Source organism: Lynx rufus, unplaced genomic scaffold (assembly GCF_022079265.1).
Source record: "Lynx rufus isolate CCGP_SWC_20201006 ecotype Redwood Valley unplaced genomic scaffold, mLynRuf1.p SCAF_6, whole genome shotgun sequence".
Lineage (NCBI taxonomy): Eukaryota > Metazoa > Chordata > Mammalia > Carnivora > Felidae > Lynx > Lynx rufus.
The window spans coordinates 27,820,313-27,841,109 of NW_025814878.1; the positions used below are offsets into that span (position 1 = coordinate 27,820,313).

The 20,797-nt window shown below is 42.2% G+C and overlaps 1 protein-coding gene across 1 annotated transcript in view; it reads left to right on the forward strand.

Annotated features, from left to right (window-relative positions):
• EPB41L2 (erythrocyte membrane protein band 4.1 like 2) overlaps nucleotides 1–20,797 on the forward strand; it is a 255,844-nt gene that overhangs the window by 184,326 nt on the left and 50,721 nt on the right. The window contains exons 5-10 of the mRNA XM_047102614.1: nucleotides 2,808–2,850; nucleotides 7,577–7,652; nucleotides 10,708–10,926; nucleotides 12,699–12,786; nucleotides 16,772–16,924; nucleotides 17,443–17,540. Of these exons, the coding sequence (XP_046958570.1) occupies nucleotides 2,808–2,850; nucleotides 7,577–7,652; nucleotides 10,708–10,926; nucleotides 12,699–12,786; nucleotides 16,772–16,924; nucleotides 17,443–17,540 (677 nt within the window). The remainder of the gene's footprint in view (nucleotides 1–2,807; nucleotides 2,851–7,576; nucleotides 7,653–10,707; nucleotides 10,927–12,698; nucleotides 12,787–16,771; nucleotides 16,925–17,442; nucleotides 17,541–20,797) is intronic.

Sequence of the window (20,797 nt, forward strand, 5' to 3'; positions counted from 1 at the left end):
TGCATGGCAGTGGGCAGGTATCTGTCAACAGATACTGATTTAGTACTTGCTGGTTGCCTGCACCTGCTAAGCACTATGGAGGATACAAGTAATGTGGTCCCTCACTGACCTTGCAAAGTTGTGCTATGGAGGGGAGGACCTCCTCCTCCTTGCAAGTGGAACTCACAGTGTGGCAGTGAGCGTCGTTAGCAAAGGGAAAACCAGTAGGCGGATGGCAGGCGTCACTTCTGCTGCTGGTCTTTGATCACATCAGGTAAACTTAGTCCGCTTTGTATTTGGATAGGGGTCTGTAATAAAGGGGAGAAGACACTTCAGTCTTCTAATATTCTGGCTGGCAGTACTGTGGAAAGTGGCCCGAGAATGGCAGTCAGTCTGAATTTGGCTGGCTGGTGCACAGAAACTGGTCCCTCATTCTCCTGGGTCTGTAGGGCTCTTTGACTCTCTCCATGCTGTGCAGAAACCTGTTGAGTAACTTGTACAAGAAATTGATACTGCAGGCAAGAATGGAGTATGCGGAATGACTGGGACATGGCGTTATTCCTTGGGGTCACAGAAGATGATGTCGCTCCTGCCATTCTCCTCCGCCTTCTCCAGCAGGCATCTGTAACAACTGTCACGTAATGAAACCGGAGCTCTGGAAGGGTCTGTCTGGTCGTTTAAGACCAGTTAAGTAGTTTCCCTTCTACTCTCTTCTTTCTCTGTTTATAGATGAAATGCCCTAACACATGTGACCCTCCTTCGCCTCTTCCCTGGCTTCCCCCTGTCTGGGCTAGAGACTGAAAGATGTGTTTTCTTCATTCTTGTGCACTCATCATAGCCGGCCATTTGTGAGCCAGCTGTTGTGGGGACAGCAGCTGCCGGGCAAGGAAGCTGAATGCCAGGCTTTTTTCTAAGGGGAGAATTAGAGCTGCTCCCCGACATAGCACTGGAGGTACCATTGGAGCGCCTGCTGGCCCTTCACATCAATGGGCCATGCAGCTGGGACACCAGTAATAGGAAACCCAACCAAGCTCTGGTAGCTCTTTATTGAGACGTTTGAATATAGCCAGTGTTAGTGTAGGACATGCCCACCTTAGATCCTTGCTGCTGAGTGCAAGCCGTGAGTCGTGTAGTAAAACCCACAGGGGTCCATGCAGCTTTGTTTTCAAGGCATCCTGTTACTACTTTTAAATAGTGTTAAGTTAATGTTCTGTTGACCAGTTCAATATATTGTTAAGACAGAAGGCTCTTATTTTCTACCTAACAACAAACATCTTCATTGTTTGCTTTATATATCTGAAGAAAATTCTGTTTAAGCACAGATATTACAGTACGTTACTTTGGATACTTTTGGAATGAATGAAACTTGTTTCTTGTAAAGCCAATTATAATTGACCCTTAAATAACGTGGGTTTGAACTGTGCGGATCCACTTACACGCAGTTTTCTTTCAATAAATACAGTACAGTTGTGTATTTTCTCATGATTTTAACATTTTCTTTTCAAGAATTAAATTTAAGAATTTCTATTCTTTTTAAGAATACTGTATATAGTATACAAAATATGCATTAAATGACTTTATGTTATTGGTAAGGCTTCTGGTCAATAGTAATCTTATAGTAGTTAAGTTTTGGGGAGTTAAAATTTATATGTGGATTTTTGACTGTATGGGGGTCAGCACCCCTAACCTCCACATTGTTCAAGGCTCAACTGTTTCAATCAAAAAAAAAAAAAATGTATCTCAAAAAATGTATTTGTTCTCCTGCGTCAGTGAAGATGAAGTAGGGTAGACTTTTTTTTTTTTTTAGTGTTTGTTTATTTTTGAGAGAGAGAGAGAGAGACAGAGCATGAGCAAGGGAGGGGCAGAGGAGAGGGGACACAGAATCTGAAGCAGGCTCCGGGCTCAGCTGTCGGCACAGAGCCCGACGCAGGGTTCGAACCCACAGACCGCGAGATCATGACCTGAGCCGAAGTCAGACACTTAACCTACTGAGCCACCCAGGCACCCCCAAGTAGGGTAAACTTTAATTGAGAGGTTTGACTTAAGGATAAGGTGGGAGAAGTTTAAAAAAATAGAGACAAAAATTACATAAAAGTTTTTTTGGATGGATCTTTGCTGATAACTTGAAAAGACACATGTTTAATGTCCTCAGGTGGTTTGAACTTAGTAGTTCAAATTTGGTGATTTTTGCTTTAAGATATTATAGTAGTTTCCTAGAATCTTTTTGTTAACTTTCTCAAAGGGTAGAAAGGGGGGAAGTGAAAGGGAGTTCCTTATGATTTGACTTGCAACTTGGCGTGAAGTTTAAAAAGGATGTTATATGAAGAGCAGGAAGGAAACGATCAGTTCCAATCTGATGGTATTCTCGGTAGCATTGTACGGTATGGGGGAAAAGAAAGTTTGAGGAGAAGTTGGCTTTAGGAGTTGAGATAACTGTGTTTGATTGGGATGTATACACTTTTAAGAGCCAATTATGTTCTTGACAGAGGCTCTCATTTCACTGTCCACAGGGGCTATTTGCTGGAGTTCTATGGAACAAAGACTGTGTAGATATAGTGTATCTAATCATTTGGATAGATATTTGATTTCAGATCCAAGAAAATGAGGCCCAAGAGACCCACCTCAAAAGTGTTTTAATGTTTTATTTATAACACACACATTCAAAAACAAATCAATATTTAGCCCCGTGGAATGCTAATGGGTGAAAGCTGCTTTGAATAGGAATTTATGTTTACACTCAAGTATGTGAACTGTAAACTGTTCTGTTTTGGACTCTGGAGTATGTTTTATGGCTTAATTAACCTTTTTTTTTTCCCCTCCCCCTGTAGAACTGGCTAGATCCTGCAAAAGAAATAAAGAGACAGCTACGAAGTGAGTATTTAAATAATCATACTTCTGAGTTCATCTTTATATCTATTTCTGTCTTTAATCAAATTCAGAGGAATGTAGACTGGACTCCTAAAATAATGATGGAATGATCAGCTGTATTTTGCATGTATATCATATACAAAGTTGAGGAAGCAATATTTTTCTTGCCTCGTGACTTTATTTTGTGCGTGGCTTTGGGACTCTTCTGGTCTAGAGGTCCAAACCTTCTGGTCCTAAAGATTCCCTCACGGTGTCTGTCTACCGCTGTAGACGTTGCTTGTCTGTAACTTTCACTGTTGATGTAAATTTTACTCCAGGCGACCAGTTACCATTGCTTCGTCTGCTTTGTTTTGGAAGTGTGTAATTAATTTAATTAACAGGCTTGTCTCTGGCCCCAGAGGTGTAGACACGCTCACTGTTCATAGATGTACTGGAGCGCAGACTCGGGACGGAAAAGCACAGAGACTCATCTCTTCCATCCTCTGCGGTCACTGCCTTCTCTCCAACATCGTTCCACCACTCAGGGCCGTGCTGTGTGCTCTTTGAGTCTGGGTTTCTAGTCAGTGCGGCTTGGCCCTTTCTTCCGTTGCCTGTTTGCTGTCATGGCAGACTCCCAAAGTGACTTTCAGGGTCTCCCCCTCACCAGCTCCAGCTCCCTCCACAGGCCCTGGTCTTGCCTGTGCCTGGCTTTCAGATGTCTGTGCCAGGAGATATCATCACCACAGAAAAGTCTCTGGAGGATTTGGATCCTTAATTGACTTCCGGGCGGGTGGATGACCAAGGCAGAAAAGGTAGAGAGCCACGAACAGCTGGAATTTTCAGACAGGAGAACAGGATTCTCAACAGCCCTTCTGGACCGGGGGCCCCCAGAGCTGTCGTGGGAGAAAGCGTTTCCCTGAGCGCCGGCCTACCCAGGGTAGGCTGTTTGCTTTCCTCCCCCTACTTATTCTTCCTGTCATCAACACACCAGAACAAATCTGTGCGTTTCCCTTCTGTTCCTTACCATCTATCTTCTCTCACTTTAGGCACTCCACATTAGTTTTCTTTTTCCCTGAAATCATGAATCTTTTAGGGAGCTTTCCTATCATTTCTTCCCTTCTCTGCTCCTGTTTGAAATTCTGAGCCTCTACCTTATTTTGCCAATTTCTTCTCCTTGAAGACTCCTCTTTTCCTTCAGGGGAAAAAAAAAAAAAAGTATTTTTGAAGAGAATGACCTTCCTGATTTGCCCTGGACAGGGGTCTCTCAGGATGTCAGACTTACAGTGCTAAAACTCAAACAGTCCCAAGTAACCTGGAATGGTTGGTCACTCTGTCTCTCGACTATTGTCCCTGGCTTTCCAGCAGCCCTCCTCTTTCCCCTTGCATTTATTATCTGGGTGTTGCATCTATTTATACTTGCTTCATAATGGAAAAGGGGAGAAAAAAAATGATTAGACACAGAAATGTTATGTTTACAGTTGCTTCCACGGTGTATCAGAGAGCCTTGGCACTTTTCCCTTGTCTTTTGTATGGTTGTCCTACACAACTGTAGAGTGCATGAATTCGGAAAGGTACGGATGCCTGGTTCTTTCACTTTATCTGAAACCGGAGCTTCCAAGTGACCCAAACCATAGAATAGGATAACCGCTGAAACCTGATTGATGTTCCATTGAGTTGTTTCCTATGGTTTCGTTTTGGCTTCTGTTTGAGTATGTTTGTATGCCACTTGTTTCAGAGCCATGGAGGTTGCTGATTTTTGGAAGGCAAGACTCCTGCTGATTATGAATCATGGTCTTTCTTGTGTTTTGATGGTTTGTGAAGTTTTTTTTAGAGTTATTCAGGACTTTTGCCCTTGTGGTTTGGCAAGAGGGATAACAGTAACAAGTAGGATCTGGCTTTCTCAGATGATTTGGAGCTAGTTTCTAAATGGAATCCTGTCCTGTCCTGATGGTGCAAGTAGGCTGGAAACATGAAGTCTTAGCTTTTGCCTTGACCTCTTCCTTTCTGCTTGTGTTAAAGTGGACAAAAGAACTGCATGTTTTATCTTCACCCAGCCAATGCCAGGCTTTTATTGTTACTTTTCCGTTAATGGGCAATTAGCAAAGGTAAACATTAATCTTTTTTTCAGTTACTTTTGAAAACCAACAGCCTATTGGTTCCTGTTTAAAATTTGCCTTGAAATTTTCTTCAGATGTACACAAATCAGACTATATACATGAGACCTGCATGTGATTGCTATATACATGATCCGTAGACTGTTCATGTATAGCTAGGTAAAAAAAAAATATATATATATATTTTTTTTTCTTTCTTTTTTTAATTTTCTGTTTTTATTTAAGTAGGCTTCACACCCATGCAGAGCCCAACATGGGGCTTGAACTCACGACCCTGACATCGGGACCTGAGCTGAGATCAGGAGTCAGACACTTAACCACCTGAGCCATCCAAGCACCCCAAGTTTAGCATTTTTGTTTTTAAACTTATTTATTTTTGAGAGAGTAAGTGAGCCTGAGCAGGGGAGGGAGAGAGGGAGAGAGAGAGAATCTTAAGCAGATGCCATGCTTAGCATGGAGCCCTACTCGGGGCTTGATCCCACAAGTGTGGGATCATGAACTGAGCTGAAATCAAGAGTTGGATTCTCAACTGACTGAGTCACCCAGGCGCCCCTAAAGTATAGCATTACTAGGGCTAAAATATAAGTGTTCTATTAGAAACTCATCCCTATAGTCCTATCCAGGCAAGCACGTGCTCTTGTTAATTAATACCCAGAAAACAAAAAATAAGGATCCATTAGGAAGTGATAATCCTATGGTGACTTAGCTTAATTATGGGTTAGCAGCCCCCTGAAGAAGTGCATATTCCCGCCCAGCATGGCACTATATATAGGACAGGGAAGTCTCACTCTTCAGGAAAGTCATATATCCCATTTATGTTATTTTATTTTGTTTTTGTTTTGTTTTGTTTTCATTTATTCAAAGGTGTTTTAAAATGTTTTTTATTTTTTTGAGAGAGATAGAGCAAGCGCGTGTACAACAAGGGGAGAGGCAGAGAGACAAGGGGACAGAGGATCTTAAGCGGGCTCCACACTGACAGCAGCGAACCTGATGCGGTGCTTGAACCCACGAACTGCGAGATCATGACCTGAGCTGAAGTCGGATGCTCAACCCACTGAGCCACCCAGGCGCCCCTATGATATTTTAAATGTGTGACACAGAACTGAAATTCAGGATTGGCTTTGGAAGTGGAATGGTGAGGCACTGAACCTAAATCCAATACAGGTGCACGTGTGTTCTTAACAGCCATTCCACACATACGGGTTGACTTCTGAGAGAGAAGTTAGTGTACTCATGGTGAGAAGAGAACAAAAGGACATGCTGGAAGAGAGAATGGGATTCAGTAAAATTTTCTTCAAGTCCCTGAAATAAAGCAACCATGAGGCCTTCAAATGTGGTTGGAATGAAATACCATGAACATACTTTGTTTCTATTTAGAAATACTAGGAACTTTGAGCATAACCCTGAATTCTGGCCAGTGGATTTATTTGGATCCATTTAGGAAAATAATACTTGCCCTCTGCCCAGAGTTGTGTGTTTTTTTCTTTCTTTTCTTTAAAGCTATCCAAAGTATGACATATCAAACATTAGTTAAACATTAGTGCAGAGATAGAAATGTTTTAACTTTTAATAAGTCATTTCTGATGGTTGTTATATTCACTTCTGTGGCACAGTGCAGCCTAAGCATATGTTCTATAGGAGATACTTAACACCTACTCTATAAACCTGGGAATAATTTTATTGTCTTAAAGTATTGTGATGTTTGGGGTGCCTGTGTGGCTCAGTCGGATGAGTGTCTATCTGACTCTTGATTTCAGCTTAGGTCATGATCTTACGGGTGAATTCGAGCCCCGCATCAGGCTCTGTGCTGATAGTGAGGGCCTGCTTGGGATTCTCTCTCTCCCTCTCTGCTTCTCTCTTTCTCTCTGCCCCTCCCTCCTCAAAATAAATAAATAAACACTATTAAAAAGTATTGTGTGGGCACCTAAGTGGCTCAGTCAGTTGAGTGTCCAACTCTTGGTTTTGGCTCATGATCTCATGGTTTGTGGGTTCAAGCCCCACATCAGGCTCTGCTTGGGATTCTCTCTTTCCCTCTCTCTCTGTCCCTCCCTTACTCTCTCTCTCTCTGAAAATAAATAAATAAACTTAAAAAAAATAAATAAAAATAAAGTATTGTGATGTTTTACTACTCCCTTCTTTGAGATTTCGTTATGGGATTAAGAGACCATTAATCAGTTTCTTGAATAGCTATAGTGATCAATTGATCATTATCTCCCTTCTGTCAACAATGTGTAAATCCTAAAATACTTTCTTTTTTTTTTTTTTTTTCTCTTTAAACAGTAGGAGATATTTGGCATCCAGAGAGTCTATGGTTAAAACAAATCTTATTTCAGAATGATTACATATAGGTTATATTGAAATTTTTGCATAATATATCACCATACAAAACATTGAAAGTATTAGTAAGTGTTTATTTAAAAAAAGGGAATCTGTTTTTCTTTCATAGTGGGTTATTTGTATAATTTTTATATTTTGTTTTGTTTTTGTAAATAGTTTTCTCAAAATCAAACAATGAAACTCTCCGAACTGATGTATAGTGGAAGTAGTATGTGCTGTTTGAACATTAACCTTTAATTTTTATCAAAATAAGTGGTCATTCTGCTGGTTGGGTAAATACCCACATTTAATAATTACAGATCCTCCTTGGCTGTTCACCTTTAATGTGAAGTTTTATCCTCCTGATCCTTCTCAGTTGACTGAAGATATCACCAGGTACTTTATACTTACATTTTAAAACAAATTTTTACTTAGAGCTTTCATTTATCTCAGTGCCCTGGGAGAATAATGGTAATTTCAGCATTAAAGCCAAAATATTTTTTCATAAGTTGAATTCTAGAAAGTTCCTTGTAAATGAGCGTACTCCAAAATGGTTGGAAATGTTTCTAGTTTCAAAATTTTTTTTTTACTTTAAATTCTCCATTTATAGTTGAGTAATAGAATGTTAAAAAAATTATATTGCTGGCAACTTTCTTACGTTACACTTACAAAAATCATTGATATTTAATATTTCAGATTAATACTAAAATGGTTTTTTGTTGTATAACCCTTGTGTACCTGTGTGCTAGTCTCCTATCACAAAGGTGATATAGGGTAGAAAAATGAAATTATTTAAAAAGCCAATTGAACTATATTTCCAGGGGCCTCCTATTTCAAAGTAGAAAAAAAAAACAACTAATAAGGTAGGCTTTCTTAGCCAATAGCTGTTTCATTTCCATCTCCTTTGAGATTGTCTGGGCCATACAAACATATACTTAAGTTGCAAATAAAAGATTCAGTTGAGGAGCAAGGGAGCATTTACTGATTCTGAGAGTGCCTGAGTGTTTGAATAGTAACCAAGGAGCATTTGAGTCCACAAGTGCCTTGGTATGTTAGCCCTATTCAGCTGGGTTACCAGTGATAGGACTTATTAGCTTTGGCGAGAATAAGTGCATACGTTACATGGCCAAGGAGAAGTGTGTTCAGAATATACTTTTTGAGCACCAGAGGTCTTGCTGAAAGACTGCTTTTGATTCATTCCTATGGTTCCTGAGCCCTTGATGCTTTGTGCTAGGCCAGTTTTGGCAGACATCAGGTTGTGTTGGTGCTTAAGAGTGCGTGATACCCACGTGGAGATTTCTTTCCAAGATGGAGTAAATAACAAGCCTTCCCCACTGCCCCTAACCAACACCCCCCCACCCCCACCCCGCCTTTGCTACTTGTTGCTCAATGGCGGTCTTCTGATAGTAAGCTGTGGTTGAATTAACTTCAGCTAGTAAATAGTAAAGATAAGCTTTTGTAACTGCACCTCAAGCTGCTTTGGAGCATAAGACCGGATAGGTTGGTTGCTCTGGATACACAGCCTCACGACAGGAATGCCTTCGGACATTGCAGTTGGGGCTTGCGCCCTAGCACCCTCTCTCTACACACACTTCTTGGAGTAATTTGTTCGGGAGATGATAATCCTCTGGTAATTGCGACTTAGGGCATTGGTAAGTGCTTTGGTTTTTCCTTTAAATGGGGCTTGAATAGTCTCGCCGTGTGTGGTGAGAGAAAGGAGATAGTTTGGTGAGCTAAACACTAAAAGCCTCGGCAGGCAGCCTGACACCAGCCACCTGCTTGGACTGGTGGCCTAAGTATCATGAGTGAAATCTTCACTATGACTTGAGTGAAAAACTTCAGATGAGGTGGCTTTTGAGGAGTGCAAGAGTGGTGTTTGCAGAAGTGTTGCAGTGTTCAGGATAGTGTTTGAGAACGCTGGCTCCTGCCATGTGAAGAAGAGGGAGCTGGGAAATTCAGGAACCTGTTGGAGTTTTTGTTGGAAGGTTTTGGGCTTTCGACTTCTCTTTGAAAACAGGACAGGACCAATGTGAAAAGTCAAGACCATAGTCTCAAACGGAACAACAAGATCTTAATAGTAGGTGGAAAATCTGGGTGTTTAGGTCTTCAAAGTGTCACGAAATGTGGAGAACTGGCACGGTTCTCAGTCAGACTTAGAGAATCAGAGGATACCCTGGAATCCTAGTTTAAAATGGACTTCTCTAAAGTAATGCAGTTCTGCTTGTGGTGTTCCAGGGACCAAAGGAACATAATCCTCCTTAGAGAGCTCCTGCGGTGCATAAAAGTCCTCAGACCGTAGTGCCAGAGAGATGACTTCCCTTCTGCCAGAAGATTTTGGAGCACTTGCTACGTGGCAAGTTCTTGGCTAACTGTGCCCCACGCTTGGCAAAGAAAGTGGCCAGCTGCTAATGGGAATGGCAGTGTCGAAAAGGTCTTCAAGAGTGAGGGGCTGTTTAGTTTGCAGGGATTGATGGTAATCTTATTAGCAAGTAGTTGAAGTCACGAGTAGAAATCAGGTTTTCAAATGTCAGCAAAGGAGCTGGTAGTGCCCCCCGACCCCAGATCCTCATAGAATGTAAATAACATGGTTCCGCATGTCATCTAGTGGAAATGGAAACTTTTATAAGTAACTGTAGTAAAACCACTTGAAACATTGAATAAGAACTATTTAATAAGTTAATAACATAATTATGATGATGATGATGATGATGATGATGTCTATTAGTTACTGACTCCTAGGTGACATGCGGTATGTTTTGATTTTTGTTATCTAATTCGTATCCTCTCCTTCAAAGGGCGGAAGAATTCTCATTTGACAAGTAGGGAATTAGCCTTAGACGAGCAAATTCACTAGCTCAAGGTTGCACAGAGTCAGCTGTGCCTGGCCCAGAAGCTCATGCTTTTTCTGTTATAAATTGAACTGTCTCTGTAGATGGAGTAAATGGGCAAGTGTAAGGGCTTTAAAGACTTATACTTGTTCAAGGCGTCTGAGGAATGGAAGAAATTGGTATGAAAAGGCTAGAAAGAATAAAGGGTGGGTGACCTTAGCTCTTCTTGCAAATGCTTAAGAACTGCAGCTGTTTTTAAGTTTTCATTAGTCTTTGCAACTTTTGAGGGACATGTAAATTTCGATGCCAGTTTTAAATCCACGGAGAAAGAGACAAGTCTAAGTGATTACGATTTTTATCTTCAGTCACAAAGCTCTTGATGATGATGATGATGATGATGATGATGATGATAAATACACTGTGACCAGAATAGCAGTTCAGAATTCCCATGGGTTAGGAGCCCAAGAAGCAAGGTGGACTTCTTATTAGAGAAGACGATCTTTGCTGTGGACATAAGGCATTGCCTTCTCGTCTGTTTTCAGAGGAATACTGGAACTCAAAGATCATTGGTGCTGCATCCTAATGGATTTCTTCCCGGCCCTCCTCTCCCCCTTGCCCCTCAGATACTTCTTGTGCCTTCAGCTCCGGCAGGACATTGCCTCCGGCCGCCTGCCCTGCTCATTTGTGACTCATGCCCTCCTGGGATCCTACACGCTGCAGGCTGAACTTGGGGACTACGATCCAGAAGAACATGGCAGCAGTGACCTCAGTGACTTCCAGTTTGCACCCACACAGACGAAGGAGCTGGAAGAGAAGGTGGCAGAGCTGCATAAAACCCACAGGTCTGGTGACTTGCTTGCTGGGGAGAGAATAGCCACGGGGGATTGAAGCAGCTTCTCTTCTGACACTTGCCAGACATCCGAGCACTGTTCATGGGATTATCTAGTGTTTCCTTTTGGAGCCTCACCTAGTATTAAACGAGACAACCTGTAGCCTTGAGATCGCCTTTCGTTGTGTTCACAACTATAACATGAACAACAGTGCTCATGATCCTGAATGTTTTCATTTATTGGAAAAAGTTACTTCTCCCTGTGACATCTCCCTCTTCCTCCCTCCGGACCTGGGCACATAAAACAGACATACTCCCATACTTGTTTGGGCACTTAATACATATTTCTTCTGCCCACCTCCCCCCCTTTTTTTAAAAATGTTATTTTAGAGCAGGGAAGAGTGGAAGAGGAGGGGAGAGAGAGAAAATCTTAAGCAGGCTCCATGCTCAGTGTAGAGCTCAATGCGGGGCTCAATTCCGCAACCCTGGCGTCATGACCTGAGCCAAACTCAAGAATTGGACTCTCAACCAACTGAGCCACCCAGGCGCCGCCTGCCTTTTGTTTTTTATCCGATAAAGCTAGAGGGCTAGGCTTCTGGGTTTGAATCAGAAGTGTAGGTAGTGATGGACATGAAATATATAGGTGGTTTCTCTATCCACAAGATGAGTTTTGCTTTTAGTAGCTAAACTTTACTGATTTACTCAGTACCGTATTAAGTACCATATTACGCTTTGAGAACTTCTATATCTTTGTGAAAATAAATGTGTTTTTAGCCCAAGTTGACAAACTCTCGCTGCAAAATTACAATTTGCCCCATATTGCAAAATTGAGATTTTTTTTTTTCAACTTTTTTAATTTATTTTTGGGACAGAGAGAGAGACAGAGCACGAACAGGGGAGGGGCAGAGAGAGAGGGAGACACAGAATCGGAAACAGGCTCCAGGCTCTAAGCCATCAGCCCAGAGCCCGACGCGGGGCTCGAACTCACGGACCGCGAGATCGTGACTTGGCTGAAGTCAGACACTCAACCGACTGCGCCAAGCAGGCGCCCCGCAAAATTGAGATTTTATAAGAGTTCGACAAAAATGTTTGGAAGGGAACTTTGAAAGATTAGAGGTTTTTAAACAGGCCACATTCATTAACTTTTTTGTAAAAAAAAAAAACAACGGTATTTCTTATATTCACTTTCACTTTATTCCGGTTCTTCTTCATAGGTATTTATTGTATAATTTGAATTTGAAATATCAGGTGCTGAAATTCTTTGGGGATTATGAAGATGAACGGGACACGGTCCTGCTCTCTTAGAGCCTAAAATTTGTTGACTTGTGAATAGAGACAGGAATGGAAATTGTTATGGACCGGGTGTGAGCTGCATTATCTACCATAGGTGTAAAGTCAAATACAGGTACTTCTGATCTGTGTTGTGATCAGTCCTGCTGAAATAAAATTAAGAAGTGGGAAGTAAGAATTTGCCATTTTTGGAAAGATGAAATCACTTTTTTATTCTCATGGAATTTATGTTGTACCCATTTCCCCACTGGGAAAACCATCGAAAACAATTCTCTGAGATAGAAAGGAAGGGTAGAGATTTAGAGTAGAGGATCCTATGAGGAAACTTCTAGAGGTTGAGAGTTGAGCCTTCTTACCTGTTCCCTGCTTATCTGTAAATTGTGCGGGGTTAACTGCTCTACCCTAAACCCTCCGAGCTCATACACTCCTTTCCTATCTGGGCCACGTTTGCGTTGCAGCTGCCAATAAAATAATATTGTTTCGTTTGATCCTCAGGGGCTTATCTCCAGCACAAGCTGATTCTCAGTTCTTAGAAAATGCAAAGAGGCTCTCCATGTATGGCGTTGACCTACATCATGCCAAGGTACTGTCAACGTAATGGGAAGTGGCATCTTTCCAGTCTGTTGACGGTTTTGAAAGGGCTCCAGTTTCAGAGTGGCCTAGCTCACTTTTAGGAAAAGGCTATTCACCCTCACCCAAGGGTCTCTATAATATTTCTTTAGTGACTAACTGTGGGGTTTGTGCTTATGGAAAGGAGCATTCGTTCTCTCCTCTGCCCCCTTACTTCTTTCTCAGTCTTTTCAATTAACACCCTTTCATATGGACTCACCTTGAGACTCACCTGTCAGGCATCTTTCCCCCCTGTCCTGGTTTCTTCTGCATCCCCACCTTTTGCTGTGCCAGGTGATGCCTCTCCCCGCCCCTTCTCCCATCCCTGTCTTGGGAGTGGATTGCAGATCCAAAGAAAGGGCCAATGCAGTGTGGATGGGACCGCTTCTGAAAAACCCTCTGGCTAATGAAGGAGCCTGAGGGTCAGGGTCCTCTCTACGGGCCTGTTTTGTACCACTCGCAAGAAGAAAGAGACTGGCCCAGGCCCCAGGGGATGCAACCCCCGCAGCCTAATTGGAGAGGTGGGAAGAGGGCAGAATGATGGACTAGGTGATAGGAGAGAGGGTTTGGGTTGGAAAGATGCCACTAATAAACATCATGTGCTTCCTGACACTACTTCGGGTGATCACACAGTGAGGAGAGTCAAGGAGGAGAGTAAGAGGTAAGGTGAAAGATGGGTGTGGTTTTGAAAAGTGTGTCCAGGGTCCACATGCGGAGGGAACCAACGGTTCCCTAGATGGATGGGGCCTAGGAACCTCAGATTTTATGATTGGAGAAATCTCTTGGAAAGCCCCTCCATCCAAAGATCTCTTCCCTCCCTGGGCCTCGGGTGAATTATTCCTGCTTCGTACTTGCATAGTACTTCATGTTTGCACCGCTCTCTTTTTTTCCTCCGTGGCTTCCTTTATTCGACTGTTTTTCCTGGTTACAAAAGACCTACATATACATCATAGAAAATAGAAGCAAACAGAAGGAAAAAACAAAAACCACTGAACTCTCTTTATTTGGAAATAGGCACTGTTGCTTTTTTGATATGTTTTCTTGTTTTCTTTAAAAAAAAACATCTCTGAGCACTAGAACTCGTGCATTTTTTTCAGTAGGATCACACTATAGGTATCAGTTTGTGAGGAATTCTTTGTTGTTTGTTTTGTTGCTTGCTCTGATAAAAGATTTTTCCACGTCAGTAAATAGTCTCTGACGTCATTTTTAACTGCTGGGTGCTATACACCTTTAATTCTTACAGGTCCTTCCATGGGCTTTTTTAAGATTTAAGACTTGACTGTTTTTATTTACAACTGCATAAAACAGAGTGCAGAGAATGATTTGCCTAAGCCACGTGTTGTTAAGCATTCCCATATCTGCCTCGTTTCTTCTGGTAAATTCTAGGAGGTTAAATGGGACTTCCTACCATTGCGTGTTTTTCAGCTTGTTTCTCTGTGATGGAGACAGGCTGGCTCGGCCGAGAAATCCAAACCGGGGAGGCAGGAGAAGAATGGGTTTGGGACCAAAGAGACCTCAGGTCTCTGCTCTTCTAAACCCTATTACTCTGGCCACATGTAAATCTACATGTTGATCGCTAGTTAGAAACCAATTCTTAGATGGCAGTACTACAAGGTTTCACAGTTCTCGTTTTTAAAATTGTACCTTAGAAAAGTAAAAAAGTTGTGGGTCTGTTTAAGCATAGTTTCTGTTCCTGGTGTGTGAGTAGAAGCAGATTGCTTTTTGAAAAAAATTCAGAGTAACCTTTATCTCTTCATCCTGTTTGTCATCTGATACACTCCGATGATATTTGATAAGGAAGATGTTTGTCGGTTGCTGTAAAGAAAGTCTGTAGCAATTTAAAAGAACTTTTCATCAAAGTTTCATCTTTGATTGTCTTGATCATATTTAAGTACGTCTTTAAAAATTTTTTACTAAGAGCTTTTCATGGCACACTGCTATTAGGACAAGTTGAAGAGCATTGAATGGAAGTACTCTTGACACGCAGGTACAGGGGAGCCCCAAGATTAGTGTGATAGCTCTGAGCTCTTACCAGCCGCTCTCCCAACTCCTCTGGGTCTGAAGGGGTGAGGGCAGAGAGTGGTTGCCAGAACCCAGAAGGAGAGATCTGTGTGTGGAGAACACTGTCTTCAAGGGAGCCACAGTTGTCACAGGGACACCTCGCTGACCTCCCTTCCCTCTTCTCTTCTCTCTCTCATCTTCTGCAAGAGCTTCCCAAGACTGAACCCATTTAGAAGTCCGAGGGCATGGGATCCCTATTGCCACCCATATGTGGCAGCTTCCTCAGGGGGAGTGAATAAGGGACAGAAGGTGCTCCTTTTTTATTAGTTTATTTTTCTGACTTAGTTGCTGAATGGCAGAAGTCAAATATGGAGGACCAAGGCATGCTTTTTCTCTTTCACTTGTTACTCTTCATCTGTAATTTGTATTCACACAGATACTGAGAATTCTGAAGCAATGTGTGCAACAACTGAAAATGAACCGATTTACTTGGTTCCAGATTGTGTTTATTCTTAAATCCGATAAAATAGCTCCAGTGTCCTGCCTAAAGATTGCTTCAGACTAGAGATGACTTTGTTCAGTGTTTGAAGTCTGCGTTGCCTCCTTACTTGTGGTGAGAACATACTGTCTTGGGCAGCCTTCCGGCTTGCTCCTGTGGCCATGGCCAGTGATGTTTCTGGAAAACAACATTTTTGTCTGGTGCCAAGTTGCTTGGGCACCTGTGCCGGATTCATCCCAGCTTTTTTTCTCTGTTCCTAGAGAGAATTGGGGCTGCCAGATTTGGGTGAATAAAGCACCCTATAGATTAAATTTTTAAACCTGCTGGGATTGTCTAATGTCATTTTACCTGTACATATGAATTATTCAAGTGTGGCAGCAGAGAAAGCAATTGGCATCAGTGACTTAGTACTATACTTCTATTTTTAAAAAAGTAATATGACTTGTTCTAGATGATTCAGTAACAAGGTAGTCGAAATGTTGCATTCTCGTTGAATTGAGACTTAGATTAAATATGGTGTTTGTTTCAGCAGGCTTGGTGAGAATTTGTTCCATATCATAAGTGATTTCTGAAAATATGAATGTCTCTGAATAATGTTTTCAGTTTTACATGTCGTGAATGCAATCCAGTTCTTCCCTTGAAAGTCAGTGATCTGTGTATTTTGAGTATTGGGTCCTCAATATTACTTGAAATGTGAGGAGACACTATGTCACTTTTATCTGTAAATTTATTTGGTTTTTAAAAATCCTTTAGGCTTGTGATTATTGTAAATTGTCATCTATTCCAAGTTAAAATGCTGGGGAGGGAAAACAGTTTGAGTAAATTCAAGACTAGTTTGCAGTCCATTGAAATGCCAGCCATGGGAATGCTAAACGGGGACTGGATGTCAGCACTCTGAGTTATTGAAAAATTACTCGGAAGAATTCAGAGATTCAAAGAGAAATTTTCTGTGAGGGATTGGTGTTTTGCCGAATAGGGGCATGATTTTAACAGCCATTAGTTAGCATAGCCCATCTGAAATAAATTTGCCTAAAGTAAAATGTCTGAATGCACCTTAAGTTGGGCTGACAGGGTGTCCCCAAGGACTGGGATAGCCTCCAGGAAAACCCTGTCTCTTCAGGATGTCTAAATTGAGCTCTCTTTCCCTTTTTCCCCAGCAGCTCTTGTATGCAAGCTTGGGAACACAGAAATTATGCCTTTTGGAGAATATTGTATCCTGTAGTCAGGTGGCTATAACTCTTTGACAAATCGAATTTTGATCCTAGGAGATAAGAGATTGAAGATGTGTTGCGTGCCCTACTGTTTCTATTAACTCACGTACTGTCACTGGTATTTAAATACCAACCTGTTAAATTGGCGTTCCGGGTCATGGTTTAAGGGGGTGGGGGGAGATGATGAGCTTCCTGACCCGTGAAACTTGGACAGCTCTAACCACGGTCAAATGGCTTCTACTTGGCAGGACTCGGAAGGCGTGGACATCAAGCTGGGTGTGTGCGCTAACGGGCTTCTCATTTACAAAGACAGACTGAGAATCAATCGTTTTGCTTGGCCGAAAATCTTGAAAATTTCCTATAAGCGCAGTAACTTCTACATTAAAGTTAGGCCAGCAGAGGTAAGCAGTGTCACGTAGGCCTGGGCATATCTAAACAGCTTCGGTCAGTGTTCTTCTTTATGGCTGTCAGCTGACTTCATTTTTTTCCCAGTGAATTTTAATAAAATGCACTATTCCTTATTTTTTCATGGCAAATAAGGTCAGAGTTCTTAATAATCAACCTGCATGTATATCCATGTTGCTAAAAAAGCAAGAGCCACACCTTTAACAGAAAAGAGAAAGTTGTAAGTGCCTGCTACATAGTGGGGGCCCGTTTTGTTGTTGTTGAATCAACTAAGTGATAAGGTGGTAGGGTGAGTTGTGGACATTGCTTAAAGTCAGCAGTTGTACTTGGTTTTCACAGAAACTAGTATTGAGTTCTATGAAAAATCCATTCTGTATAATCATACTGGATATACATACTAGTATCTCCTTTCTTCAAGAAGAATTACCCCTCACGGAAACATCTGAATTCATGATTTCACTAGCTTCTAACCAACTCCTTTATCTTACTGATTTACCTTATTGATTTATTCTAGCTCGAACAATTTGAGAGCACCATTGGATTCAAACTGCCAAACCATCGGGCAGCAAAAAGGCTATGGAAAGTGTGCGTGGAACATCATACTTTCTACAGGTAATTTTAATGATACAGCTTAGACTTAATGAGAACAGCTATTGGTACCCTGTACGTATTAAGTGGTGGTTAAGATGCGGCAACACCCTATTTTATGATTCTTTGCTTCTCCTCGGTGCCAGATCTCCTTGGCCGTGCCTCATTGTCACTCACAGCTGGTCTGTTTCTACAGTGGTCCCGGACTCCACTTTCTGACTACAAATGCCTTCCCTTCTAGAAGCTCATTCTTCAAACCCAGCTGCCATTCTCTTGCCAGCATCGTTCACCATTGGCTTCATTTTGTTGTTCTTACCAGCTCTCTCCTGTTTAATTTCTTTCCCCAGCCAGCCAAAACCCTGGGGTCTGTCCCTTTGCTACTTTGTCGGGAGGTTCTAACCACTTGCCTTTTGTGCCCATCAGCCTACTGGTATCTGTGTCTCGACCTCCCCACTTCTATACCAGTGCTGTAGAGCTCTGCCTTAAACAGCACAGCTGTCCCGATGGACGCACTCGCTTTTTGTAAGGGAAAATTGCACAACTCCAGATTAGTGCCTTTACAGATAGATTATTTCTTGTGTCAGCCGGACCCTCAGAGCTACCAGGCAGTGCTTTTACCTCCTTTCCTGTTAAAATATTCCTGGTCTTCTGGAGCCCCTGGGAACCCCGGCCTCTCTGCTCAGATGCCCTCTGCTGGGTGGGGCACTGATTGTAGAAGCTGTAGTCATGAGCATTCTCGGTTTCCTGTACCGTTTTTCAAAACTCTTTAGCCCCAGATTATGTAGCATTCCGCTCTTCTTCTTGTTCATTCTTCCCTTCCTGTTCTGTCTCAAGGGAAAAAATAGTCATTCCCTATGGAAGTCTTGATCCTTCATTTGATTCCTCACATAGGATCGTGCTTTGTATGTTATGTATGTCAAAGGTACGAATGCCTTTGACTTCCTCTTTGGCCAGCAAACATGTCCATATCGTGTTCCTTTAAAAACCAACACAGGGGCGCCTGGGTGGCTCAGTCGGTTAAGCATCCAACTTCGGCTCAGGTCATGATCTCACGGTCCGTGAGTTCAAGCCCCGTGTCGGGCTCTGTGTTGACAGCTCAGAGCCTGGAGCCTATTTCAGATTCTGTGTCTCCCTCTCTCTCTCTGACCCTCTCCCGTTCATGCTGTCTCTCCCTGTCTCATAAATAAATAAATACATACATACATACATACATACATACATACCAACCAACACAAACGGACAAGTGAGAAAACCAGATCTCCTTAGACCCCCTAACTGTCTTTAGCTTGGGTCCCACCTCCTTTGTACTTCTTCAAGGGCGTATTTCTACATTACTCTTCTTGTTCCTTTTTTTTTTTTTAATGTTTATTTTTGAGAGTGCATAAGCAGGGAAGGAACAGAGAGGGGCGAACAGAGGATCTGATGAAGGCTCTGCACTGACAGCAGAGAGCCTGACACGGGGCTCAAACTCACGAACCGTGAGATCACGACCTGAGCCGAAGTCTTGACACTTAACTGACTGAGTCACCCAGGCGCCCCTCTATGTTACTCTTCTTAGCAAGGAGCACTTTGCTGATCATTTTTTCCCCATTTCCTCCATCCTGTTCCTGCAGTCTATACAGCTACGTGTCTAGACCCTTCATCTTTACAGTTTTTGCTTTGGGCTCTTGCTTTGCTACCACATACTGGGTGTGTGACTGTGGGTAAGTTACGACCTTCCTGAGTCTCCCTTTCATCATCTGTGTGATGGTAATAATAGTCCCTACCTTATAGGGTTGCTTTGAAAAGCCCGTGAGAAAACACACTTGGAACACATGTAGAACTACTTCCGGTATGTAATAACGTTTATCATCATCATCCCCATCATTATCATCCTTATTCTTGGTTTGGTACCACAGTGTGCTGTTTTTAAGGTGAATTATTAGGTGGTACAAGTGACTCTTTCCGGTTAAATAGAGCAGTCTTGACAACAGATATGTTGTCAAACAGACTCGTTTTAGAGAAATGTAACTCCTAAAATATACTTGAATCCACCTGACACAGTTATGCTGGTCACATAAATCTTTGAAAAGCTTATAATTCCTCCTGGTAGCCATGGCACATTTCTACTCCAGACAACCGGAGTCTGCCTCAAATAAAACTAGTAGATGACATTAATGAACTAAATGACAGTCAAGGCAGGACACATAGCAGGCTTCCCTGTCAGGTAATGATAATGGAGACAGTAATTGTCTCAGAAACGACACGTGCTGTGTTCATTGAGCAAATATTGTTGTCAGACACAGAACCACTTGCTTTACATTGTACCGTGTCATTTATTCCTCACCCCCAGGGAGAAAGTGGCTCAGAGCTGGGTGCCCAGTAAGGAGCACAGAGGCCAAGCACCTGCACAGAGTTGGGGACCTGGCTCTGTGATTCCAGAGCCCACACTGGTCACCTCTATGCTGGTCCTTCCTCTGGTATTCTTCTTTTTTATTTATTATTAATTTTGTTAAATGTTTGTTTATTTTTGAGAGAGCAAGTGCCCAAGGGAGGAGGGGCCGAGAGGGAGGGGGACAGAGGATCCGAAGCAGGTTCTGGGCTGACAGTGGAGAGCCCAACATGGGGCTCGAACTCATGAACTGTGAGATCATGGTTCAAAGTCAGACACTTAACCCACTTGAGCCATCCGGGCGCCCCCCTCTCTGGTATCCTTGCAGCAGGCGTTTCTGAGGTGTCTGTTAGCCATGCGATGCCTCAGGTCCCTCCCTCCATTTTTGCTGACATACCACGACTCTGGTTTAAAAGTAGACCAGTTTGTACCTGCAGACTTTGGAGATAATGGTTAACAAAAGCATTTTTATATCTTTAAACTTATGTAACTTTGCTTACACATGATAGGAAGCAATGTATCTAAAACAGGGCAAATCATAATTTGCCTATAGAGTGCCTCGAATCAAATCTGGATTTTGTTCTGTTTAAGTTTATCACAAAAGATGCAAATGATTTCTTTAGAAAACTAAACTGGCTTCAGATTGAAGCCATTAAAAAAACCAGATCTTTCTATTGATTGATAGCCACTCAGCCAGACTAATGTTAGTAGCACAAGAACGTGATAAAAAGTCGCTATTCCTCCTTGAGTGTTTGATAGAGCCTGTCTCCGTTCTAAGTGCTTTACATAGATTAATTCTTTTAATATGTACATTGTTGTAATCTTCACTTTACACTCAGAAAAGCTGAGAAACAGAAGTTAAGAAACATGACTGTGTCCCTGTAGACAGTCACGGGTGGAGATGGAAGTC